Raw genomic sequence first — 25,272 nt, forward strand, 5'->3', positions numbered from 1 at the left:
CACTTTGGACGTGTCCCTCCTTGCCAAAATGACCTCATATCGAACAGGTCGACAGTCGTCGGAACTCGGAAATTTAAGAACATTGCAGGCTGAGAAACTGAGATGCAACACTTGATTCAGCCGATACGATGTGTGAATACGACGATGAGTGCGACGCCTTGGCCTTTGGGTGGTTAATTAACTTCACCCCCTACGATTGACCGATGCTCATCGTGCTCAATTTAGACTCTACGACACTTCTTTTGGGGCATCTGGTGCATGTATCGCAAAGCTCCAATAATCCGGCATTATTTGCGTGTCACTCAAGCTAAAAGCATCTTTGATCCACATGATTTCAATAATACATACTCCTACTAGATGATAACAATGTAACTAAAATTCTAACGCTCTATTTAAGAAATGCCATTTATGATTGCACGAAGAACCGTTGGAGGAGTTCTTTTTCCAGTACGTACCGATCAAGTCAAACAAAACTTCTTTTACAGACGACCATCGTTAGTGAAGAGCTTCATGCGCTAGCCAACGCAACCAAAAGTTCGACCTAATGGAAAGGGCCAGACGATCCACTTATACTTCAACGCTCCCCCTCACATGTGGCTCCCTCAGGCCTAAACGTGGATCGAAAGTGCGTCGCAATTTAATTGCGGCAACAGTGTCTCGAACTCGTGACCTCTTGGCTCTGATACCACGAAGAGTTTCGTGCGCTAGCCAATGCAATCAAAAGACCGATCTAATGAAAAGGACCAGACAATACACTTGTACCTCATCCTTCACGACATGTGAACATGCACCATATATTCATATGCATCCTACGCTCCAATTATACCCACACGGTGTGGAAGTATGTAGGTATATGCCAAGTGGTCTTCTAATCTGGAGTCGGACCTAACAAGTTCATCACATTGATGCCATCCTACCGAATTGAAAGACATGCGAACGAGTGGTCTTTCACCGTATCTTGAAACGACTACAACACGACGCTTGCTTTCTAGCCTTACTATGTGACCCCGACCCATTCCTCATTTCTCCTTCTCTTTTCTAATGGCATTATTTGCCACCACGTTCCCCTCTTGTTCCTCTTTTAGTTAGATGTAGCCACTCTCCATCATCCATCGCTAGCAATAGCAAGCCATGGTCATTCCCTTGCGCAAGGGGGCATCCATGCTGGAGGGATTGGACTCCTCTCCATCGCCGTTTCGTCAGAATGCAGATGTCATTGGAATGGTAGCTGGTCGGCCTCCTCAATCATATATCTTTCCCAATCTTTCTCTTTCACAGACCCAGTACCCCTTCCCCTCTCGCTTCTTCTTTCCCATATCGACAGTGGGAGATTACTTGCTCCCAAAATCTATAGAGCCGAATGCCCCTATTTATGCAATATGGAGTTGCCAATGGCCCTATAGAGTCACCGTCACAACAGAGATAGATCCTCTCAGCTATTGACGCTCGGCCTTGATACTATATAACTCTCATACACAATCCAAATTTAGTGAAATGTGTTGGGACTCTCCGGCCCCTCCCCTACCCACATAGGAGTACATGTTGGTTTACCCTCATAATCTCAATATAAAAAGGAATACAGTTTTAGACAAACCATAACATGTGCGCGAGAAAGAAACGGACGACGCACACACGTGACGCCAAATGTGTACATAGTTCTTTTATACGTATGACAACTCATTGGAGAAATAATGGTCGTAAAGATCCAACCATGGTAGTATATAGTGAACCACAGTGAAAACATACCTTCACACATAGCTGAAGACTCCCGGTGCACCGTAAACACAAGCCACATTCTCATACGGGATTACCCACCCTGAATATACTGAATATATTACTTCAAAGAACCAAAATATTACAAGGGGGGGGATCAAAAGTTCATACAAAACTACGAAGTCAAAACACAACAGGTCTAGAGGACTACCATGGAAGAAACGATCTCTGACATGCACGAGAGGAGTGCCTCCGACGTCGTCGAAGGGCAAGCCACAGCCGAGTCAGAACCAGTTGCACAATCTCCACCTGCTTGGTTGGCAGCCGAGTGGATCCGAGCACCAGCAAGTCAACGAGTGTTATTACCCAGTGTATCTAGTCGAAGGGCGTCACACACCAAGACAACGCTGCAGACATCAACCTCGCCGGCTGAAGATATGCCATCACTGAGAGCTGGTCCACAAAGGCTATCGAAGGGCGCCACGACACCGAATCTAGACCACAAACACGAACGTTGACTGCGATCTCAAGAGCCATGACGGCCCCGAAAACTATGCGAAGCATAGTGTGCTGACTGTGCCGACGAAGGGCGATGGGCAGCCGAGACTTCACCAAGAACACGAAACTTACTTGCAAGCATCGACCACTGCAAAGGGGTAGTCTAATCCCAGTAGGGGCCTGACTGGGAGTTATTGGGGAAGTGACGCTAGCATGCACGTCTGACTACGTAACAACACAAACACACCCAAAGGAAGGAGATGGAAGCTAGCATAGCTAAGCAAATTCGACTAGGGATGTCTCCCTGTCCCATAAACGACGGAAAGACGCAGTAACGCCTCCGCTGCTGATCCGTGACACCAGATCTGGGGTTTCCCCCAAAATCATGGATGCTCTCCTGAAATCCAGAACAGACGCCCTCCAAGGAGGTGAATGGCGCCCTCGCGTCGCCGCGTCATAGCACAAAAGCCCCAGATTTCTCTGCGAATTCCAAGAACCGAGCACATCCTCCATCATATTGGAAGGAAGGGAAGCGAATTGAATCATACCATGGCAGAGCATTAGATCAAGGGCAGGGAACTAGCGCCATGGAGGCGCCTGTCGAGCCGCACGAACGGCAGAACAGCAACATGCAACAATGACCAGGGCCAGGGGGAGGAGACCGCCGACGACTCCATGTAGGCTAGGAGTCGGTGGTAGCGGCCGATGCCGCAGCAGGGCCCTGAGCAGAGGCGACGAGCCACGCCCGCAATGGATCAGGAGTAGAGGAGTGCCGCCGGCACCACGGAGGGCCTGCCAGGCCTTAACGCGGCGGGTCAGGGGCAGAGGACCTTCGTCGGCTTCGTGACTCTTCACGCAAACAAACACAAAGTCATTAATTCTCTCTCATAAAGCTATTAACTAACTGCTACTTTAGATGCCACCTTAAGATACAATGCATTGGGATATGGTTTGTTAGCATTTAATTTATTGTGAGCGAAGAGACAACACCTAAGGGATGATGCATTGGGAGTCACTACACGACGGACCAAACGTGAGGGCAAATAACTGCGGCAAAAATCTGCTTACAGAGGCAATCAAACTGCCGGCAAAACTAAATTGCCGGCAAAATATTAGAAGGCATCTTATCTGCCGGTAAATATAAAGAATCCCCGGCAATTGACTGCCGGCAATTTACAGAGGCAGGTAAACTGCCGGCAAAATTATTTTCCGGCAGCCAAACTGCCGGTACAAACAGTTGGCGAGGGCTTTTGAGAGTGAAAAGGAAAGCGGACGCGCACCTGTCCACGTGCCTTCAGTGGGGAACGAAAAAAAATCCCCACATATGTATCAAGACTTGCGCTCAGCCTCGAACCCTAAAACTAGTCCCACACGATACTGCGCTGCCGGCCCAATCCTTGATCCACTCATCTGGCCGCCATGACGCGCCCTCCACCGTCGTCCGTTCTCCGCCGCGCCCTTCCACAACGCCGCTTTCTCATCCCCGTCCGCCACCACGCCCTCCGCCGCCGCTTTCTCGCTACCACTTGCCCCTCGGCCGCCGTCTGTTTCGATGCTACGCCGCACCTCTCCATTGACGTTTCGTCTCTTCTTCCATGCCGTGCTCGTCCGCCACCGCGCCCATCCGTCACCGTCTAATCTTGCCACCGTGCCACACCCCTCCACCGCCGTTAATCTCGTCCACCACGCCACGCCCCTCCATCACCGTTAATCTGGTCCGCTAGGTCGCTCCCTTCCACCGCGCCCTTCACAGAGCAAAGCTTCTGCTAGGTGCGCTCAGTACCTACTGCTATTGCTCTGTCTCCTCCTTGAGATGCCAATTGCTTTTTGTTTCTTCAGATTCCACAAGTTGTGATTCTCCTGTTCTGAATTTTGTATGTATGTTTGCTGCAGCGACTGAGCCACTACACGCCCATGTTTTCTCTCTTCTTCCCTGGTCTGCATCGATCTATCTCTTCCTCCAAGGTAACCCTCGATTCTTCTCCTCCCTGTCATGAATGTGGCCCGATCTATCTCTTTCTCCAAGGTAACCCTCGATTCTTTTCCTCCCTGTCATGAATGTGGCCACTTCTGCGTGGTAATAGTAGAAGAAATCAAGAAGTTCTGAAACTTTTAGAAAGTAAATTTTATTAGATTTCAGGGTTTCCTTTTCTTTGTGTTCCTTTTCAATTTAGATGCTCAAGGGAGAATTTCTGAGTTAACATGCTAACCTGCTCATACCGGTAAGAGTGTTAAAAGGGGAATGAAGATTGATGGGGGTTAAAGGTGAAGTAGTAGTGCATAGATAAATACTTAAGCTTAGTGGTTGATAGCAGCATCTGGTAGAACTTGCTAGTAGAAGATTTCTGTAGGTGTCAGGATGCTGGGTTCGCTCCAAGTGATTGTAGACGCTGAGTCCTCTGTGCGTGTATATTCTTTGCTTGCATGCAGTTATAATCAATCATATATAGACCAACTGAAGTTGCTTCATGTGAACATCCGAAGCAGCATATCTTTGAAAATACAGTAGAGAATTGTCTTGGAGCTTAAAAGTTAAAACTGTTGTATGTGTTGCTGTGTGTATGAAAGATTGCTCAGTGATTGCTCAACTATTTAGAATAGCTTACTCAAATCATATAGTCAGAGTACACTTGGGCTCAATCAGGACCCTAGCATTTTACTTACCCTGCCATGAAATAAATATTTTTAGGGTCCCAGGTTATCACCCTGTTTTCGGTGGACAATATATAAGCTGGACACCAATATGTCTTTAGGTGATTAATAGGGCAGCTGTGTCTAGATATATATAGCAAGTAACCTCTAAAACAAAATGAGGTCTAGCCATCCAGATTCAGTACAAGAGTTAAAACGAAATTACTGTAGCTAGTCCAGTATGGCATCTTAGATAGTATTTCTACTGTAGTATTGTCAGACAAAAGAACCAACTAGTGGCAACCTGAAACTTAGTTTTGAATGAAGAACTTACTGAACCAAATCAGGTGAATCTGTTTTGAACCTGAGAAGAACTTTGAAACAAATAAGAACATCATCAGTATGTAAATAGCTAGTCCTTCAAAATGGTTGAAAGTCAATTGTGCTTTGCTAATTGCTCATGTCTGGTTGCTTCGTTAATCGGTCATGTCTGTTCACAAATTGACCTAGCCGTGAACTATCTAACTGTATGATTCTTTCAAGAATTATTTCTTGTAACTCATATTTACTTTATTCTCAAGGGCACTTTCAGTTAAGAAAAGGGTGGTACTGGATACTACTGATTTGAGCTAGTACCGGGACAATTAAGTAAGTATCTTAGCTCCTTGGTTGCTGGTTTTGATAAGTAAATTTTATTTGCTTGGACTACCGTAGTTGTGCTTGCTAGCACTTTTATTGACTTGATTATTTCTGGATGAAGTTCAACCTTTAGTTTAATTAATTCATCTATCTGGTTTGTGGTAGGCTGGTAGCGTTTCCACACATTTTGTTGCATGCTTCAGCTATACCATTGATGCATGCTTGATAAGTATGGTTTATGTGATCCCTGGCAGATTGCAACAAGAGTAATAAGTACTATGGGTTCTCTGATCTGTATAAAATGGGAGCTAGCTAAATGTGATTTTGATCAGGCTGTGGCATAGGGATGTGCTAATATGGGTTCTCTGATACTGTTGCTTACTGCTTCCTTTATGAGTAACGTTTGATTTAGTTAAAGTTGCTCGGGGAGTATATTGAAACTAGAAACTGTTCATGCCTTTTGTGCTCCACAAATCTAAAATCATGTCATATTGTTCTACTAGTTTTCATTCTATTTTTATTTTCAGCAATCCTCTCATGATCTCTCACTTGTAAAATTTTTAGGCGACCACGTCAGATAAAATGGCAGATTGCTTACTCTTGTACATGTGTTGGAGGCTTGCTGGAATGACACTGTTTTCAGTCATGTCTACTTTACTAGAGGCTTCAGTAGATTTAGATCAGTATAATTTGTACTCCCTCCGTCCAACAAAAAATGTTTCAGGTTTATCAAAATTTGTATGTATCTAGACATGATTTAGTGTATAGATGCATTCAAATTTGGTCAAAGTCGAGACATCCTTTGTTAGACGGAGGGAGTACTCATTTTTGTTTATGTGCTTCAGTAGATTTTGTACTCATTTTTGTTTATGTGTGGCCATGCTTGAAACTTTTCTGTTCAGTGTGAACAATTCGGCAAACATATGTAGACATTCTGTTGATGATAATGGGTTATTAAATAAAGAATAAATGTAGAGAGGTGGAGATTTATATATGTTTTTATTTTTTTAATAGTGGAATGGAAATCAAGGGCAGTTTGTCTGCCGGGGAAGACATGAATAGCCAGCAGTCAATCTGCCGGGAAATGTAATAACTGCCGGCAAAAATATCTGCTTTAACGGCAAAGGCACTGCCGGGAATAAGCCAAACTGCCGGGAATAGTCTAAACTGTCGGGAAAACTATTTGCCGGCGGACAGATCTTTCTGCCGGGAAAATAACTGGACTGCCGGCAAATCTGGGGATAGCAGGGCAGACAAACTGCCGGGAAAAGTGAAACTGCCGGCAAAAACATTTGCCGTCGGCAATGTAGAGGGCAGGCCCGTCTGCCGGCAAAAAATCTTTGCCGGCAGTTTTTTGGCCCTCTTTAGTGCTCTTTGCCGGCAGAAAATATGCCCCTATGTTTGGTCCATTGTGTAGTGAGTGGCCTAAGGATCGATAGTATTGTATATCTTTATTACTCCAGTTTTGCAAAGTAAGACTATACCAGCAGAATTAACAATAAAGGTAAAGCGATACTAGATGGCCAACTGAATTCTCCACTACAGAATGGAGCAGTAAGCAGCATCATTGTTAGTTTCAGTAAAGAAAGAAGACGCCGTCCTTTGAATTGGGCCACACATGCAAGAATTCGAATGAGGAGCAACGAAGCTCCACGCGGAACCCAATGGTTCAAAAGATTCGGCCGATGGAATATCATGTCAGCTTCCACATTGTCAATACCAACGTCCGGATCCACCCAAGTTTATAACGTTTTTAAACTCCCTCGTATAATAAGGAGAGACCTTTTAAACTAGGAAAAACTAGTTGCGGCACGTAGAGTCGAATACCGGGTACCAGTTGAAGTCGGCAGTTGACGAATCAACGTCAACACACGGATGATTCTACGGTGGAATTTGCGCGCCCAATGCTTGCACAGACATTTAAACAGAGAGGACCAATCCTCAAGCAGACTTCAGCGTCGGTCAATCGACACGGAAGAGGACAATATACTACTACTTGCCTTTCGTTGGAGTTTTCAAGTCATGCGCGAGTTCTTATGTCACAAATTTAACCGATGAAATACAAATTATATGACAAAAAAGTTATATCACTAAAAGTTATTTTGATCATGAATCTAATGGTATACTTTTTTATAATACGATACGTCCATATTTAGTTGATCAAATTGATGATTTTAAAAAACCTGTACACCTAGCTCTTTACTTATTTTGAAATTAATTTAGACCGGCCATTTTCCTATTTAAGGGTCTAGATTAGCTGCCAATATTCCTTAATATATACCCAACTTGCACGTATGAAGTATCATCTCAAAACAAGGAGATGAGTATAAAAAAGACAACGCTAAAAACATAATCTAATCCGATAAAAAATGTAATATTAATCAAGAACAAACATGAAATATTAGGGACCCTAAAATCTATATTCCAAATATAATACTCCGTACGTCTACAAAAGAGACGCAGAATGTGAAAGATCTAAGGACATAATGTCGTATCTCTTTGGCAATTACTCATCATCGCAGTTGGAAATGGACAGGAAAATCGATCGATTCATTCGAGGGCACACCAGCTTCAAGCTTGGTCGTTGATCTTCTCTAAATAAGTGTCGCTACTCGCTAGGTCTATGTCTAGTCGTATGTACGTACTACACGCTAAGCCATCAGCCTGAAGCAAACCTAGCTATCCAGCGGAAATGCGGAATAAACGAAGAACATCTCAGCAATGACGGGGAAAATACAGGGCTAGATAAATTGGGTTGTCTTGCTTTGACCAGCCTCGCGTATATAACATGCTGCGTGTGCATGCTGTGATCATATCCAATTCTCCGTTTCCCAGCTGGTACGTAGCTGCTGCACTCGATCGATACATATATCTAGAAGAAGTTAATTAGCTAGCAGGGTACTGAATTAAAATGGGGTTCGTGTACCGCATCGCGAGCCCGTCGGAGTACCTGGCGATCACCGGTTACGGCATCGACGACGTGAAGCTCGCGAAGAAGGCGTGGTTGGCGCCGGGGCAGCGATGCGCGCGCTTCGACATCTCCCCGGTGAACTACACCTTCGAGGTGCAGGCCATGAGCGCCGAGAAGCTCCCCTTCGTGCTCCCGGCCGTCTTCACCATCGGCCCCCGCGCCGACGACGAAGCGTGCCTCCTCCGGTACGCGAAGCTCATCTCCCCTCACGACAAGCTCTCCCACCACGTGAACGAGCTGGTGAAGGGCGTGATCGAGGGGGAGACCCGCGTGCTGGCGGCGTCCATGACCATGGAGCAGATCTTCCACGGCGCCAAGTCGTTCAAGCAGGCCGTGTTCGAGAGCGTGCAGCTGGAGCTGGACCAGTTCGGGCTCATCATCTATAACGCCAACGTGAAGCAGCTGGTGGACGTGCCGGGCCACGAGTACTTCTCCTACCTGGGCCAGAAGACGCAGCAGGAGGCGGTGAACCAGGCCAAGGTGGACGTGGCGGAGGCCCGGATGAAGGGCGAGGTGGGCGCCAAGGAGCGGGAAGGGATGACGCGGCAGAACGCGGCCAAGGTGGACGCCGAGACCAAGGTGTACACCGTGAAGCGTCAGGGGGAAGGGTCCAAGGAGGAGGCCAGGGTGGAAGCGGAGGTGAAGGTGTTCAGGAACGAGAGGGATGCCGAGGTGGCGCAGGCCAACTCGGAGCTGGCGATGAAGAAGGCCGGGTGGGAGAAGCAGGCCCAGGTGGCCCAGGTGGAGGCGGCCCAGGCCGTGGCGATCCGCGAGGCCCAGCTGCAGGTGGAGGTGGAGCGCACCAACGCGGCCCGGCAGACGGAGAAGCTCAAGGCGGAGCACCTGAGCAAGGCCGTGGTGGACTACGAGATGAAGGTGCAGCAGGCCAACTGGGAGCTGTACAACCGGCAGAAGGCGGCAGAGGCCTTGCTCTTCGAGCAGGAGAAGCAGGCCGAGGCCCGGCGGGCCGGTGCCGACGCCGAGTTCTTCGCGCGGCAGAGGGAGGCCGAGGCTGAGCTGTACGCGAAGCAGAAGGAGGCCGACGGGCTGGCGGCCATGGGCCAGGCCCAGAGCGCGTACGTGGCCTCGTTGCTGGGCGCGCTCGGGGGAAGCTACGGCGCGCTGCGCGACTACCTCATGGTCAGCTCCGGGGTGTACCAGGAGATGGCGCGCATCAACGCCGATGCCGTCAGGGGGCTCCAGCCCAAGATCAGCGTGTGGAGCAATGGTGGTGCCGAAGGGGGGAATAATGGGGCGATGAAGGAGGTGGCCGGAGTGTACAGCATGCTGCCGCCGCTTCTGACGACGGTGCACGAGCAGACTGGGATGCTGCCGCCGGCGTGGATGGGAACTCTCAACGCCGGCCCATCCACGACTTAGCTGACGACGAGCTTGATTTCTTCCGGGCGTGAAGCTCGGTCGGTCTCACCGCCAGGTACGTACGTGCGTCTTCCGTGTGTAGTCGTGTGCGTATATATTCTGAGTGGCGTACACACAATCGTACATGATATGTAAATTTGGGTGAATTTGTGAAGTTACGTAGTCGAGATAAAGTGCATATATGTGTATATCATTCTTTTTGTAACAGCGAAGTTGGGTTGGATTGTGCAAGTCTCACTGTATTCACGTGCTAAATAAAAAGACGAGGCGGACGATGTATTTCGTTGTGTAATTTTAATGCAAAGACGTATTCTGCATCTAATGGATGGAAATTAAGTGTACTACTGTACCATCTTCAAAAATTACGAACGACGACATGGTTCTGGAAAAATACCAGGAACCAACGCACACCAAAACAGCAGAGATGTGGCCGAGCTGTGCAATGTGCATTTGCTAGTCACGACGGCGCGCGCGCTCAACGGAAAATCCCGGCAACGCGGGCGGTAAGTTGGATCTGCGGAAAAAGAGGCGGAATTATTTGTGCGGTTACTGGATCGATGGATTTTCGTCCGCCCGGCATGCGCCACGCCGCCGCTTCAGTCTCAAGTTCTCAACAAAAATAAGGAGAAGAAATACCGGCCAGAAGAAAGGAGAAGTAATACCGCCGCAGCGCCATACCGGGCAAGAAGAAAGGAGAAGGAATAGGAGCTTTTGTTCGGAAAGAAAAACAGATCAAGTGCGAGTGAATAACGAAAAATCCAACTGACCGCAAGACAACAAGTTTTATTTTTGTGTTTACAATTTTAGAGAAACGTTCAACTTAATTAGATATCGGTAGTTGCTCCAAATGAACATCTCGAAAGGGCCAATGCCGGACGACGTCCGTGATTTTTGAAACTTCTCAATTAACGAGGCGTTATACATACGTACTTTGGAATAATATTTGAGTATGCTTGCAGACCTGGAAAATTCGAATTATTAATTCATCTATCATAACTCATAAGCATTGTTTTAGGACCATGCATGCCCGCTCACTTACTTAAAAAAATATAACCCTGATACAAATTGTAACAATCTGAGAATTAAAATCTGAGACCCAAAGCAACATAAGAATTACCTAAATAGAAACGCAATATTCAAGAAAAAAATAATACACTAGCTTGTGGCAAACTGACGACACGGGATTCCAAAACAGACGATCTGATGAAACGGGCCACGCAAAAACGAACTCCAGTACGACGCATGATCGATCAGTTGGCGTCGCCGTTCATGGGCAGCGCGCCCATCCACGCCGGCGGCAGCATCCCGGTCTGCTCGTGCACCGTCGAAAGGAGCGGCGGCAGCATCTTGTACACCCCGGCCACCTCCTTCATCGCTCTACCAGCGGCTGCCTCTTCCCCGCCGTTGCCGTTGCCGTTGCTCCAGATGCTGATCTTGGGCTTCATGCCGCTGACGGCGCCGGCGTTGATGCGGGCCATGTCCGCGTAGATGTCGCCGTCGATCATGAGGTAGTCCCTGAGCGCTTGGTAGTTGTCGCCGAGCTCATGGAGCATGGACGCCACGTAGTCCGTCTTGGCCTTGCCCACGAGCGCCAGCGACTCCGCCTCCTTCTGCTTGGCGTACAGCTTGGCGTCCTCGGACATCTTCTGCTCGAACAAGTGCGCGTCAGCCTGCGCCTTGCGCGCCTCCGCGGCCCTCATCTGCTCGAACAGCGCCGCCTCAGCCGCCTTCTGCCTGCTGTAGAACTGTGCATTTGACACTTGAACCTACATCGACAAATCAGCAATTAAGTACTACATGTTGGCACAACACAGAAAATTAACATGAGTGAGATCGATGTAACATATATACAGTATACGATGCGTACCTGTGTATCGTACTGCACGATGGCCTCGCTGAGTTGCTCGGCCTTAAGCTTCTCGATCTGGCGCAGCGCGTTCTTACGCTCCACCTCCATCTGGAGCTCGGCCTCACGGATGGCGACGGCCTTGGACGCCTCCACCTCGGCTACCTTGGCCAGCTTCTCCCACGCGGCCTTCTTCATCGCTAGATCGGCCTTGGCCGCAACGACTTCGGCCTCCCTGGCATTCTCGAACACCTTCACCTCAGCTTTCACCTTGGCCTCCTCCTTGAGCCCCTGGCCCTGCTGCCTCGCCGAGAGCACCTTGGTCTCTGCGTCCACTTTGGCAGCGTTCTGCCGCGTCAGGCCTTCCCTCTCCTTGGCGCCGACCTCGCCCTTCATCTTTGCCTCCGCCACGTCAACCTTGGCCTGGTTCGCCGCGTGCTGCTGCGTCTTCTGGCCCAGGTACGAGAAGTACTCGTGGCCGGGCACGTCCACCAGCTGCTTCACGTTGGCGTTGTAGATGATGAGGCCGAACTGGTTGAGTTCCAGCTGCACCTTGTTGAAGACCTCCTCCTTGAAGGTCTTGGCGCCCTTGAAGATCTCCTCCATGGTGAGCTCCGCGGCGAGCACGCGGGTCTCGCCCTCGATGATCCCCCTGACGAGCTCGTGGACGTGGCTCCTCGATCTGCGCAGCGGGGCGATGAGCTTGGCGTACAGGAGGAGATGGGCGTGGAGGTCCTTCTTGTCGGACTCCTCGGCGCCAGCGGAGGTGATCTTGGGGCCGATGGTGAACACGGCCGGGAGGATGAAAGGGAGCTTCTCGGCGCTCATTGCTTGCACCTGGAACTCGTAGTTGACGGGCGAAATGCTGAATTTCTTGCACCGCTGCCCAGGTAGACCCATGCCTTCTTCGCCAGCTTCACGTCGTCGATGCCCCAGCCGGTGATGGCCAGGTACTCCGACGCATCGGCGACACGGTAAGTAGCCATCAATCTCAGGATCTCCGGCGAGAAGTGGTTGGATCGTGCTGAGAGAATGGAAATAGGTGGCAAGCGGTGGCGAGGCATTTGGCCCTTATATAGAGTTGTTGTGCTAGCTTGCTAATCGATGACGCGGTTAGTCTGTTACACAATCGAGTCTATCCCTTGAGTTCAGGGAGCTACGATTTAGGAACTGATAGAGTCTAGCTAGGGGGTGGAGCCCCTCCACTCCTCCAGGCCTCCAGAGAGTTAACGTGCGGCTGGCCATTGGGCCGACCCGGCACGGCCCGGGCACGAGGAGGCGGCGGCCCGGCCCGGCACGGGTCGGTTTGAAATGGATCTGTGCCGTGCCAGTTTGGCCCGTGGGCCACATTTCTGAAAAAAGCCCGGCACGTGGTTAATTCGTGTCTGGCCCGGCGGCACGTTAGCCCGAAGGCTCGAGAAAGGCAGCTCGGCCTGTTCGGGGCTTCGGGCTGCTTTCGGCCGTTCGGGTGCCCCCCGTGCGCGCTGGAGATGTGGAGAACTGGAGACTGAGCCGTTCGCTCGTTCGGGAGCTGCCTGTGCGCGTTGGCGACGTGGAGACTGGATTAGTTCGTGCGTTGCTTTGGCTCAAAAAAAAAAAAAGTTCGTGCGTTGCTGCCTTCCCGGTGTTCCATCCGAGCTGCTGTCCAATTTGAAAGGCAAAAATAAATAAAGTTGAGACAAAGAGACCAAGTGCCATAAGGATAAATAGTGAGCTTTATTAATTAAGCCTGCCTCGTTAAAACCTTCCGGGTAAACTCCCCTTGGACACAAACCCTGGTAAGGAAAAAGAGTACAAGCTTGCTCAAAATGAAAATAAATTGTCCGAAAGAAAAAAGAAAATTACAAAAGGATAATAAAATTACAGAGGATACAACTATTCTTGTTCAGCCTCGTCTAGATAAATATTTTGGAACGCGGCTGTCAGCTCTGGGTTCACCGGAGTGTGTTGAGCTCGGTGTTTGGCTAGCTCCATATCCTTCACGGTCATCAGTGTGCTCACCATATCGGGTGTGAGACATGCTCTTCTTTCCTCAAGTATTCTTCCTGCAAGACTGAAAGCAGACTCCGATGATGTTGTTGAGACGGGTACCGTGAACACATCTCGTGCTAGTACGGAAAGCACCGGATATGTCATCTTGTGTTCCTGCCACCACTTCAATATGTTGAATTCATCCTCGTTGCTTTCTTCAAAGGTCACAATTGGGGACCTCAGGTACGTGTCTAACTCCCCGTCGCCGCCACCTAAATGTGTGCCGGCAGTTGATGATGACGAGCCCGACGAAGAGGAGAAAATCTTTCCCCAAGCTGTTTTCCTAATGCCTCAAGTTTAGCCCTAGGATCCAAAATAAATGCAAATGCATACAAAAGAGGAATTTCTTTCCAATATTTCCTATATTTAAGAACAGCCGGGCGTAAATCAATATCATTTTCATATGCTTTTAAGTGGCCAGCAATGTTTAAAAGTTGATGCACCATTAAAGGAGATGTGGGATAATAAACACCAGACAAAACATTACTTGAATCGGAAAGAATGTCCAAAAAATCATACAAAACTTGCGCAGCATGCCAATCATGTTCGGTCAGTAGGATACGTTCGTAATTTGCATTAACAAAAAGTGTGAACCACTCTTTTTCACGAAGCACAATTTTAAGCATGTCATGTGTAGAGTTCCATCTAACATCCATGTCTAAATTCAACATAAGAGGACGTGTTCCACTTGCCGCGCAAAATCTCTTGTAATTTGCAATGCGGGTATTAGAAGCATTCAACCAAGATATTGCACATTTAGCAATAAGATTAAGGATATGACAAGCACAACGTTGATGCAATAGCCAAGATGCAGCATATTTGCTAAGGACAGGACTAAGGTGGTTCATGGCACTAGTATTCGATGCAGCATTATCCAAAGTTATTGCAAAAATCTTTTCGGTGAGACCAAAATCATTAACAACTTTAATGATTTTTTCAGCAATGTTCGAACCGGTATGGGATACATCAATTAATTCGAAGCCAATGATTCTTTTTTGTAGTTCCCAAGTTTCCTTGTTAACATAATGAGCAACAACACTAATGTAATCTTGCTTACGCCTACCACTCCAGATATTAGATGTCAAAGAAACTGAGAAGGTGCATGTAGTAAAGTCTTCTTTTAATTGCTGAAGAGCATTCTTGTTTAGTTTTTTCATATCCCTAGTTGTAGTTTGTCTAGAAACCGGTTTGAAATTAGGATTATGAGCAGTTTGAATATATTTGACAAAACTGGGAGACTCACCAAAACCAAGCGGTAAATTGTTATGAGCAATTAAATAGCAAAGTTCATTTCGGGCTACCTGAGCATCGTAGTTCCAGTTTCTTACCGAACCGTCGGGGTTGAAGCCGATAGTGCTTTGTACCTTCCCTTGTTCCTTGTCCTTCTTCATGTGGCCGGCGATGTGCCTCTCCAGGTGGCCGGTTCCTGACTTGGAGTTCCTGCTAAGCAGCTTCTTGCATCTCTTGCATATGGCCTTCCAGTTGCTTGTCTCATCCGCCAACTTCTCTTCTTCAAGGTCAAACTCTTTCCACACCGGTGATGTAGTGCGGCGCTTCTTTGCGCCGATGGTGCAGGAAATGGTTGCATTAGTGGAACCGATGGAATGGGGAGGTGGAGGCATCTGTTGTGTTTGGGTTTGTGAAATATCGGGAGGAATGGGAGTGGGGCTGAATCCGTAGGCGGTCATGTCTAACCCAACTCCTCCGGAAGGAAGAATTGGTTATTTTGATCGCCAGGAGTTGTATTGATGATTTGGATTGGCCATGAGATTGAAGTGTGAGGTGAAGGAGAAAGGTGTGGTCTGAGAGTGGGCAAATGAGTGTGATGTGCAGATCTATTTATAGGAAAAAATGAACCAAATTCGAAGCTCTAATGCTCTATTCAAAATTTTCGGGCCATCTCTTGCTTTACGTGCCTGCGTGCTTATCTATCGTGCCGTGCTTTTTTCCGTTTACATGCCGAGCAACGTCCGAGTTAGACTCCACGACGTTCTGCGCGCCTAGCCGCCCGCGCCCGATTGGTCCCTCGCGCACGCGGAACGCGTCGATGCGCCAGGCCGCCTGCTCCTGATGCGGTGCACCTACTCCCGAAGTCTCCTTGAGCGGGATTACCACGCGTCCACGTGGAACGTGTTGAGCCGTCCATGCGCCAGGCCGCCTGCTCCCGAGAAATCAGTGCGCCTACTCCCGAAGTCCCGAGAAATCAGTACTCCTCGAGCAGGATTACCATGCGGAACGGATGAACGGACGAACGGTCCACGGTCCACCACTCCACTTGCGCCTGCGCCCGATTGGCCGATTGCCCCGAGCGGCCGCGCTCGCGAAATCAACGCACGCTCGATTGGCGGCCTGGCGCGGATGACCGAAGCCCGATTGGGTTGCGCGGTTGGCCCAGAAGCGGATATCCGGATCGTGCTTCCGTTCCGTGTGATCGTTCCTCTCCTAAAAACCGTGCCTCGTGCCTCTTGTTACGGTTTTTTCGTGCCGTGCCGTGCCGGGTGATTTCGTGCCGGTCGTGCCGTGCCGGGCTCGTTCCCGTGCCGTGCTAGTCCCGCGATTTGTCGTGCCGTGCTCGTGCCAGCCCACGAGCCGCATCTAAGAAAAAAGCCTGGCACGTGACGGGCTTCGTGCCTGGCCCGGCCCGATTTGCCCGTGCCGTGCCGTTCTGTGGGCCGTGCTTTTTTTTGCGTGCCTCGTGCGAGCCCGAAAAAACACGGCCCGATGGCCCGGTGGGAGTCGTGGGCCACGACTCCCACCCTCGATCTTCTTCAGCTCGTAACGACCATGTGCCTGCGCCTGCGCCTGATTGGCCGATTGCCCCGAGCGGCCGCGCTCGCGAAATCAACGCACGCTCGATTGGCGGCCTGGCGCGGATGACCGAAGCCCGATTGGGTTGCGCGGTTGGCCCAGAAGCGGATATCCGGATCGTGCTTCCGTTCCGTGTGATCGTTCCTCTCCTAAAAACCGTGCCTCGTGCCTCTTGTTACGGTTTTTTCGTGCCGTGCCGTGCCGGGTGATTTCGTGCCGGTCGTGCCGTGCCGGGCTCGTTCCCGTGCCGTGCTAGTCCCGCGATTTGTCGTGCCGTGCTCGTGCCAGCCCACGAGCCGCATCTAAGAAAAAAGCCTGGCACGTGACGGGCTTCGTGCCTGGCCCGGCCCGATTTGCCCGTGCCGTGCCGTTCTGTGGGCCGTGCTTTTTTTTGCGTGCCTCGTGCGAGCCCGAAAAAACACGGCCCGATGGCCCGGTGGGAGTCGTGGGCCATGACTCCCACCCTCGATCTTCTTCAGCTCGTAGCGACCATGTGTCTGCGCCTGCGCCTGATTGGCCGATTGCCCCGAGCGGCCGCGCTCGCGAAATCAACGCACGCTCGATTGGCGGCCTGGCGCGGATGACCGAAGCCCGATTGGGTTGCGCGGTTGGCCCAGAAGCGGATATCCGGATCGTGCTTCCGTTCCGTGTGATCGTTCCTCTCCTAAAAACCGTGCCTCGTGCCTCTTGTTACGGTTTTTTCGTGCCGTGCCGTGCCGGGTGATTTCGTGCCGGTCGTGCCGTGCCGGGCTCGTTCCCGTGCCGTGCTAGTCCCGCGATTTGTCGTGCCGTGCTCGTGCCAGCCCACGAGCCGCATCTAAGAAAAAAGCCTGGCACGTGACGGGCTTCGTGCCTGGCCCGGCCCGATTTGCCCGTGCCGTGCCGTTCTGTGGGCCGTGCTTTTTTTTGCGTGCCTCGTGCGAGCCCGAAAAAACACGGCCCGATGGCCCGGTGGGAGTCGTGGGCCACGACTCCCACGCTCGATCTTCTTCAGCTCGTAGCGACCATGTGCCAGCTCCAGTTCATGTGGTAATGGCCCATCTTAATGAGCCCACTATCTTTTCTTTCTGTATAGGCCCAGCTTTAAACAGCCGCCCAAAATCTGTGACAATTCTTTTTTTTTTCTTGGGCTATTTCTAAGTCGCTTGATTTTTTTAGAGTAAATTTCACAAAACCACTACTCTAGGGGTTATTTCTAAGTCGCTTGACTTTTTTAGAGTAAGTTTCACAAAACCACTACTCTAGGGGTTAGGGTTTCACGGAGCTACCACTTCGGGGGATTGCATCAGTTTGCCACTACTCTACGGGCAATAACTATCAGTTTTTCCAAATCTCGTGGATTAGTGCACTTGACAGCAGAACTGACAAGTTGGGGCCACTTGTAAGATCCTATGTAACATCCAATTTATCCATTTAGCCCCTCGTTATTTCCATCAATTCCTTTCTCCCATCCTTTTTCCACTGCTCCGGCTACTAGCCCCTGCCTCGGCCTGCGCCCATGCCCAAGTGCCTGCACGGCCGGCCCACGCCCGTGCTCGTGCCGCCTCGTCTTGCCTGCCCGCGCCGCCGGCCTGCGCCTGCGCTGCCTGCCCACGTGGGCATGGCTGCTCTGGGGCAGCCTGGGCCGCCGCTGCCTCGTCCTCTTGCTCCGGCATTTCATCGAACAGTCTGCGCGCGTCGGCCACCTTGCATCAACCAGAGTGTCAGGGGGATGACCCCGACTAGGGTCATGACGACACGCTCTAGCCGAGATGACGAGGGCAAAGCCGGCATGGTCGGGTATGCCGGCATCGTAAAGCCAAACTAACGCTAAGCCGGCGTACCGAGCGTATGTCGGCGCGACTATCTTATCTTGTGAGTTTGCAGGATAAGGATGAGCCCCTTGATCTCGGCCAGCACCGAGATCCCACAACGGTCTTATCCTGACCACGCGGCGCAAAGTAAAACAGCGCTATCATTACCACGGGAAAAGCAGTCGCCGCTTATGTAGAGGTGTCAGGCAACTGCACAAAAGAAGCACCGAAAGAGAATCTCTGACGGGAGCCGGCAGAGGGCAATAGTACTTGTTGCAGGGTGCCAGGAAAAGTAAAGTTGTCTTGTCCCCTGCGGTGCCACCCGGAGGGAACCAGGCCGCGTGCCCGGCGGGGCCCAAGGAAGGTGACGTTAGTACTCGGCCCGCATGTCAGTGTGACATGGGCGGCTTATAAATAGAGCACTACCCCTCTGTGGAGAAAGGGGAGCACTTAGGCATTTAGGGTTTTCCCCTTCTTCTTCTTCTTCTTCTTCTTCTTCTTCTTCTTCTTCTTCCTCAAGAATACAACTCAAGAAGCGCCATTGTAGAGCTTGCTTAACTCGGCTAATACAACAAAGCAGGAGTAGGAGTCTTACCTCGGCAAGAGGGCTCCGAACCTGGGTAAATCTGTGTGTGCTTGTGTGTTTGTGCGTGTTTCCCTTCACGTCCTCCCTCCTCCGGTTCCTCCTTCGTCCATCGGCCCCAAGTTAAGCCATCCCATGGCATCTGCCGTGACACCACCACGACAGTTGGCGCCCACCGTGGGGCCAGCAGCGGTGCTGGCTGGAGTTTTCATCTGGACGGGAAGCTTTCTCATCACCAGAGAGCGCGTGGTCTCTGGTTTGGTCCAAAGATTCGGCTCTCTAGGCTTCATCGATAACAACGCGGGCTGCTTCAATGACGCACCGCTTTTCTGCGCGGGCCGCTTCATCAACTTCGGCATGCATGAAGTTTATGTCGCTACTGACCATCCCTGCAGGTACCCCGAGCGGGTGGTGATGGCCGAAGATCCTCCCGCCATCTGCATGGTTCGCGGCCGGCATGACGACTGCCCCGCTGACCATGTGGAGGTCATGCTGACGGCTCATGGCGTCGATGCTGGAAGGGGCGCTACAGAAAGTGGCACGGTCCCAACCAAATCCGGCAGAACGGCAAAGCTCCCCTTGGAGAAGCCAGAAAACATTGCTGCTCAAGCTGGCACGTCGGCCCTGCCGCCGAAGCCGACTCAGCTCCAGGCTTCCATCGAACAGCTGACCGCGTCGGTGGCGTCGAACGCTAACCCGGCCTAGCTGCAGGCGGAGTTGGAGCTGGAGCGACAAAAACTGCTGAAGGAAGCTGTCGACGTCGCTCACGCTCGGCAACAACTTGATATTTCACTCCGTGAGTATAACAAAGCCCATGGTCTCAGTTCTACCGCGTTGACTAACTCTAGCCGAGTTGGAGAGGTGCGTAACCGTGGCAAGAACTTGAACGCTGAGATGGCTAGAGATGGAAGGGGTGTGCCCGCAGTGTCGGCAAGTTTTGCCTCGGCACTGAAGCCGAAATACAATACCCCTGTCAAGAATCTCAGAGCTGCTGAGGCTGCGGCCGAAGATTTGCTGAATCTTACAGGAGAGGCACTCCGGTAGCAGCAGCTGCGCGTGAAAGAGCTGCTCCGCATAGCTAATGAGCAGAATGAGGCATACATGAGAATGCACGGCAAGCCTGATGCATCTCAGGTTATTCACTCGGCAGCAGATGCTGGTGGCCGAGTTGACAGACAAGCGTCTTTGCCTGGTGTCAAGCGAGGCAAAAGTGTCAACTCTGGCCGAGATAAGCAACTAGAGCGTTATGACCCGGCCCTGGCCGAGAAACAGATGATCAGAAGGGTTGATGACAGCCAGAGTGGCCTACGTCCCGGCGACAATCGCCGAGACCAACAAGAACGTTACTCGTTTGGTCATGGACACCAACCTCGGGGTCCGACACCCAATAATGATGTAGGATAGCAGGGTGTCGGGCGCAAACCCCAATATCGAGGTGAAGATCGTCGGCAAAATCGTTATGATGACGGGTACTCGGCCATGGGTGATGAAGGTTATCTCAGGCGAGAGCGTGATAATCTCGGTCCGCTCGGAGCCCGAGTTGGGAACAGACAAGTGTCGCCGCTGGACGCCCGACATCGGCTCGACAGAATCTATCTTTCGGAGCTTCTAGAAGAACAAGGTCCACCGGGACCGCGTTGTTTCACGCACCAGATCATGAGGGAGAGACCAGCCCCGGGTTTCCAGTTGCCGAGGGGTACTAGAACATATGACGGCAATACTAAGCCGGAAGATTGCCTGGAAGATTATGTCACTGCAGTAAGCGTGGTAGGCGGCAACCGCAGATGGGCGGTACGCTATGTACCCCAGATGCTGGTGGCACCGGCAAGGATCTGGCTGAACAATCTGCCGGAAGGCAGCATCAATTGCTGGATAGACTTTGAAGAAGCTTTTGTCAGCAATTTCACCAGCACTTACAAGAGGCCAAATCGCCCTCAGCAGTTGTCCATGTGCAAGCAAAGAGACAACGAGACTGAACGGGATTACCTGACAAGATGGAACAATCTCCGCAATTCCTGTGAAGGGATAGTGGAATCGCAAGCCATAGCGTGGTTTGCCCAGGGATGCCGGCATGACAGCATGTTGTGGCAAAAGCTGCAAAGAGAGATGCCGGCTACTCTATCTGAGATGATCAGGATCGCCGACATGTATGCGCTTGGCTATCCGACTCAGCCATCGCTGATGCCAGCAGAACCACAAAGCAAGCAGCCGACATACAATCCTGCCGGGGCATTCCGGAGGAATGATCATCAAGATCACCGCAATAAGAGAAGGGATGACAGGCCAGATTGCGGATATGGGCCAGCCCATGTCGCCGCTATTTAGGATCAACCTGATGCCGGCTCTAGCCAGCGTCAGAAAACAGGAAATCAGCAATGGGTCAAGAAGGGAGAACAAAAGAAGCCCTGGCAAGATAAGCCGAAGTATACGTTCGAGGTGATGTTGGATCAGCCTTGTCGTTTCACACGACAAACCCCAACAAGCCGGCGAATCACACAACGCGGCAATGCAGCTGGATGCAGCGGGCCGAGAAGAGTGAGGCAAGTCGGTTACCGCCTCCTCCACCGCTCACAGGTGCTAACGCACAGATCCAAGGACCCCCTGAGGCAAACAATGCTTTCAACCAGGTGGAAGACCAAGATATCCCAGGATATGCCGGAAGAAATGAGTACAGGGAGCATCAGCAAAGCTACATGATCATCACTGAGCCGACTGACAAGCAAAGTCAGCGCAGGCGAGAAATGGAGGTCAATGCTATAATGCCGGCTGTTCCAAAATTCATGTACTGGTCAGAGCAGGAGATCAATTGGAACCGGGCCGATCATCCCAAGGTTATGCCCAACCCTGGTGGATATGCTCTAGTGGTTGACCCGACACTCATCGGGTCCGACATTAACGTCAAGTTCACTCGGATTCTCATTGATAATGGGAGCAGCATAAACATCATGTACCGGGACACGATGCTTAAGCTCGGCATCACTAATAACATGCTTGAGCCTATCCAGACTACCTTTCATGGTATCGTGCCGGGAGTGTCTTGTGCCCCAGTGGGCAAAATCCGAGTCGACATCCTATTCGGCACCCGGGAGAACTGTCGGACCGAGAACCTAGTGTTCGAAGTGGTGGACCTTAGCAGTCCATACCATGCCCTCCTTGGCAGACCGGCATTGGCCAAATTCATGAAGACAACCCACATAGGCTATCTGAAGATGAAGATGCCGGGGCCGAATGGCACTATAACCGTTACCGGCAACTACAAACGCTCAATGGAGTGCGCAACGGCCGAGTCTCCTTTGGCTGAGTCACTGGTCATCGCTGGCGAGAAGAAGAAGTTACAAGAAGCTGTTGCGATGGCTCAGGCGGCAAAAATTGGCCTGCCGGCTATGACCAATCCCCATGGAAGTGTGCCTTTTCAGGCAGCCAAGGAGACAAAGAAGATACAGGTCGACAGTGATTTCCCGGACCGCACCGTCATCATCGGTGCCGGCCTGGGTGAAAAATAGGAAGGCGAGCTCACCAGCTTCCTCTGTGAGAATCGGGACATCTTCGCATGGTCAAATCAAGACTTGCCGGGTGTGCCGAGGGAGTTAGCTGAGCACTCATTATATGTCAGACCAGATGCAAGACCGGCGAAGCAGCCCCTTCGACGCTTCGCCGACGACAGAAGGAAAATCATATCGGAAGAGATATCCCGGCTTCTAGCTGCCGGCTTTATCATGGAAGTGTTGCATCCCGATTGGAGGGGCTACTTATCAAAGATGCATCCAGAAATGCTTGCACGATCAACTCGGCAAAAATGTGCAGGTATATGTCGATGATGTCGTTATAAAAAACAAGGAGAGCGCCACGCTCCTGGCTGACATCTGGGAAACATTTGCGAATCTGAGGAGATTCCGAATGAAACTGAACCCGGCCAAATGCACATTCGGTGTGCCGGCAGGAAAGTTGCTTGGGTTCCTGGTATCAAGCCGGGGTATAGAAACGAACCACGTGAAGATTGCCGCCATAGAAAGAATGAAACTGCCGAAATGCCTTAAGGATGTGCAAAAATTCACTGGATGCCTAGCATCATTAAGTCGTTTCGTTAGTCGGCTGGGTGAAAAGGTAATGCCCTTATACCAGCTGATGAAGAAAACTGACAAATTTGTGTGGACGCAACAGGCAGACGTAGCTTTTCAAGAGCTGAAGAAGATGATCGCTACGGCACCAATATTAGCCTCGCCAATGGAGAAGGAGCCGATGTTGTTATACATAGTAGCAACAAACCAAGTCGTCAGTGCCGTCATAGTGGTGGAAAGAGATTAAGACGGTAAATCGGTGCAAAGGCCGGTATATTACTTGAGCGAGGTGCTATCGTCATCTAAGCAGAATTATCCCCACTACCAAAAAATGGCATACGGCGTCTACATGGCGGCAAAGAAGCTGAAGCATTACTTTGATGCACATCAGATCCGAGTTATATGTGAGGCGCCCGTCTTGGAAATCATGAATAACAAAGACGCGAGCGGCTGGATAGCAAAATGGGTTGTCGAGTTAGCACCCTATGCGTTGCAATACGACAGACGGGATGACGTGAAATCTCAGGCTCTAGCGGATTTCTTGGTGGATTGGGCCGAGAGGGAGTATGAGCCACCACCGCCAGAAACTAGCTACTGGAAGATGCACTTTGACGGTTCCAAGATGAAAAGCGGGCTTGGTGCCGGCATAGTTCTGACCTCGCCAAAACGCGACCAACTTAAATACGTGTTGCAAATTCACTTTGCAGCATCCAATAATGTTGCCGAGTATGAGGCGCTTGTGCATGGACTGAAAATGGCGAAAGAAATTGGAGTTCGCCGGATTCAATGCTTTGGTGATTCCGATCTGGTAATCCAGCAAGATTCCGGCAATTGGGATGCATTGGATGCCAATATGGCGCTATACCGGTTCCATGTTCAGAAGATCAGTGGTCACTTCGAAGGGTGCGAATTTCACCATATACCGCGGGCGGAGAATGAGGCAGCCGACACATTGTCAAAACTCGGCTCGACACGATAGGCCATTCGAACTGGGGTGGCATTGGAGCATTTACACAAACCATCATTAAGCCATCACCAGAATCGAAGTCGATCTTTATCCCAGCGAGCTCAGAAGATGACGTCACCCCCATGGACATCGACAGTGGCAGCGGTTCCGGTAACCCAGGGACTGAGTGCCTTAACTCGACAGAAGCAATGGCGGTTGAGCCAATGGAGATAGACATAGCAGACAAGCCGATTTTTACCACTCGTCCCGTGCCGGTTTGGGCACAACCGATAATGTCCTACCTCAAAGACGGGAGTCTCCCGGAAGAGGAACTGTCGGCAAGGAAAATTCAGAGAAGGGTGAAGGCATACACCATCATCAATGGCGAGCTATACAAGAGGAGTGTCACTAATGTCCTCCAGCGATGCGTCGAGCCGGAAGAAGGGCAAGAGATACTCCGGGATATTCATCAGGGAGAGTGCGGCCATCATGCGTCTTCAAGAACGCTAGTGGGCAAGGCATTCCGACATGGTTTCTACTGGCCGAGTGCGCTACAGGAAGCAAAAGACATAGTCAGGAAGTGTAACGGCTGCCAGAGATGTGCCAACAAGATTCATATGCCGGCATCTGAGCTCAAGACTATTCCAATCACTTGGCCGTTTGAAGTTTGGTGTTTAGATATGGTGGGACCTTTCAAGCGGGTGCGAGGAGACATGATGCATATCTTGGTCATGGTCGACAAGTTCACAGAATGGATTGAGGTAAAGCCGATACGAAAATGCGACGGCAAGACCGCGGTGTCATTCTTGAAGGACATCATATTGAGATATGGGTACCCGCACAATGTTATTACGGATAATGTAACGGACTTCGCGAAGGGACCTTTCACGCGATTTTGTGCGGAAAAGAAGATCTGGCTGGATATCGCTTCTGTAGCACACCCTCAGTCCAACGGACAAGTTGAAAGGGCAAACAGTATGGTTTTTAGCCGGCAGAAAACCTTGGCTGATTGAACCATTGGAACGTACTCCAGGATGCTGGCTGGACGAACTCCCGGCTGTGATATGGAGTCTCAGGACGACTCCCAATTGCTCCACAGGCTATACGCCATTCTTCCTCGTATACGGGGCGAAAGCTATCTTACCAGCCGACATTGAACATGACTCCCCGCGAGTGACCATGTATACCGAAGCCGAGGTAAAAGAGGCCCGAGAAAATGATGTCAACTTGCTCGAAGAAGCATGGGAGTTAGCTCTAGGCCATCTATCAACAGCACCTAAGGCGTTATCACAGCTGAAAGGTCAACCCGCGGGTATTCCGGGAAGGAGACCTCGTTCTCCGACTTGTGCAGCGCACAGCCGGCATGCACAAAATG

The 25,272-nt window shown here is 50.7% G+C and overlaps 1 protein-coding gene, 1 long non-coding RNA gene and 1 pseudogene across 3 annotated transcripts; 2 read left to right on the top strand and 1 right to left on the bottom strand.

Moving 5' to 3' along the window:
* Window positions 1-3,622: 3,622 nt before the first annotated feature.
* Window positions 3,623-6,451, top strand: LOC104583671. Of its 2 annotated transcripts, none has more exons than XR_002965015.1 (4): window positions 3,623-3,981; window positions 4,105-4,176; window positions 5,424-5,490; window positions 6,046-6,451. It is a non-coding gene; the product is annotated as an uncharacterized LOC104583671 (long non-coding RNA). The 2 variants fall into 2 exon arrangements; XR_731573.3 differs by having other exon boundaries at window positions 5,435-5,490.
* A 1,837-nt stretch (window positions 6,452-8,288) lies between these two features.
* LOC100845710 (flotillin-like protein 1) lies at window positions 8,289-10,107 on the top strand. Its single transcript, XM_010236530.3, has one exon. The coding sequence runs from the start codon at window positions 8,393-8,395 to the stop codon at window positions 9,830-9,832; it is 1,440 nt and encodes a 479-aa protein (XP_010234832.2). The 5' UTR covers window positions 8,289-8,392; the 3' UTR covers window positions 9,833-10,107.
* A 975-nt stretch (window positions 10,108-11,082) lies between these two features.
* On the bottom strand, window positions 11,083-12,664 carry LOC100846016 (annotated as a pseudogene).
* Window positions 12,665-25,272: the final 12,608 nt, after the last annotated feature.

Source organism: Brachypodium distachyon, chromosome 3, assembly GCF_000005505.3.
Source record: "Brachypodium distachyon strain Bd21 chromosome 3, Brachypodium_distachyon_v3.0, whole genome shotgun sequence".
Classification (NCBI taxonomy): domain Eukaryota; kingdom Viridiplantae; phylum Streptophyta; class Magnoliopsida; order Poales; family Poaceae; genus Brachypodium; species Brachypodium distachyon.

What these genes read in the sequence shown, in the direction of transcription:
- LOC100845710 (XM_010236530.3), top strand. Translation starts at nt 8,393, where the DNA reads ATGGGGTTCGTGTACCGCATCGCGAGCCCGTCGGAGTACCTGGCGATC.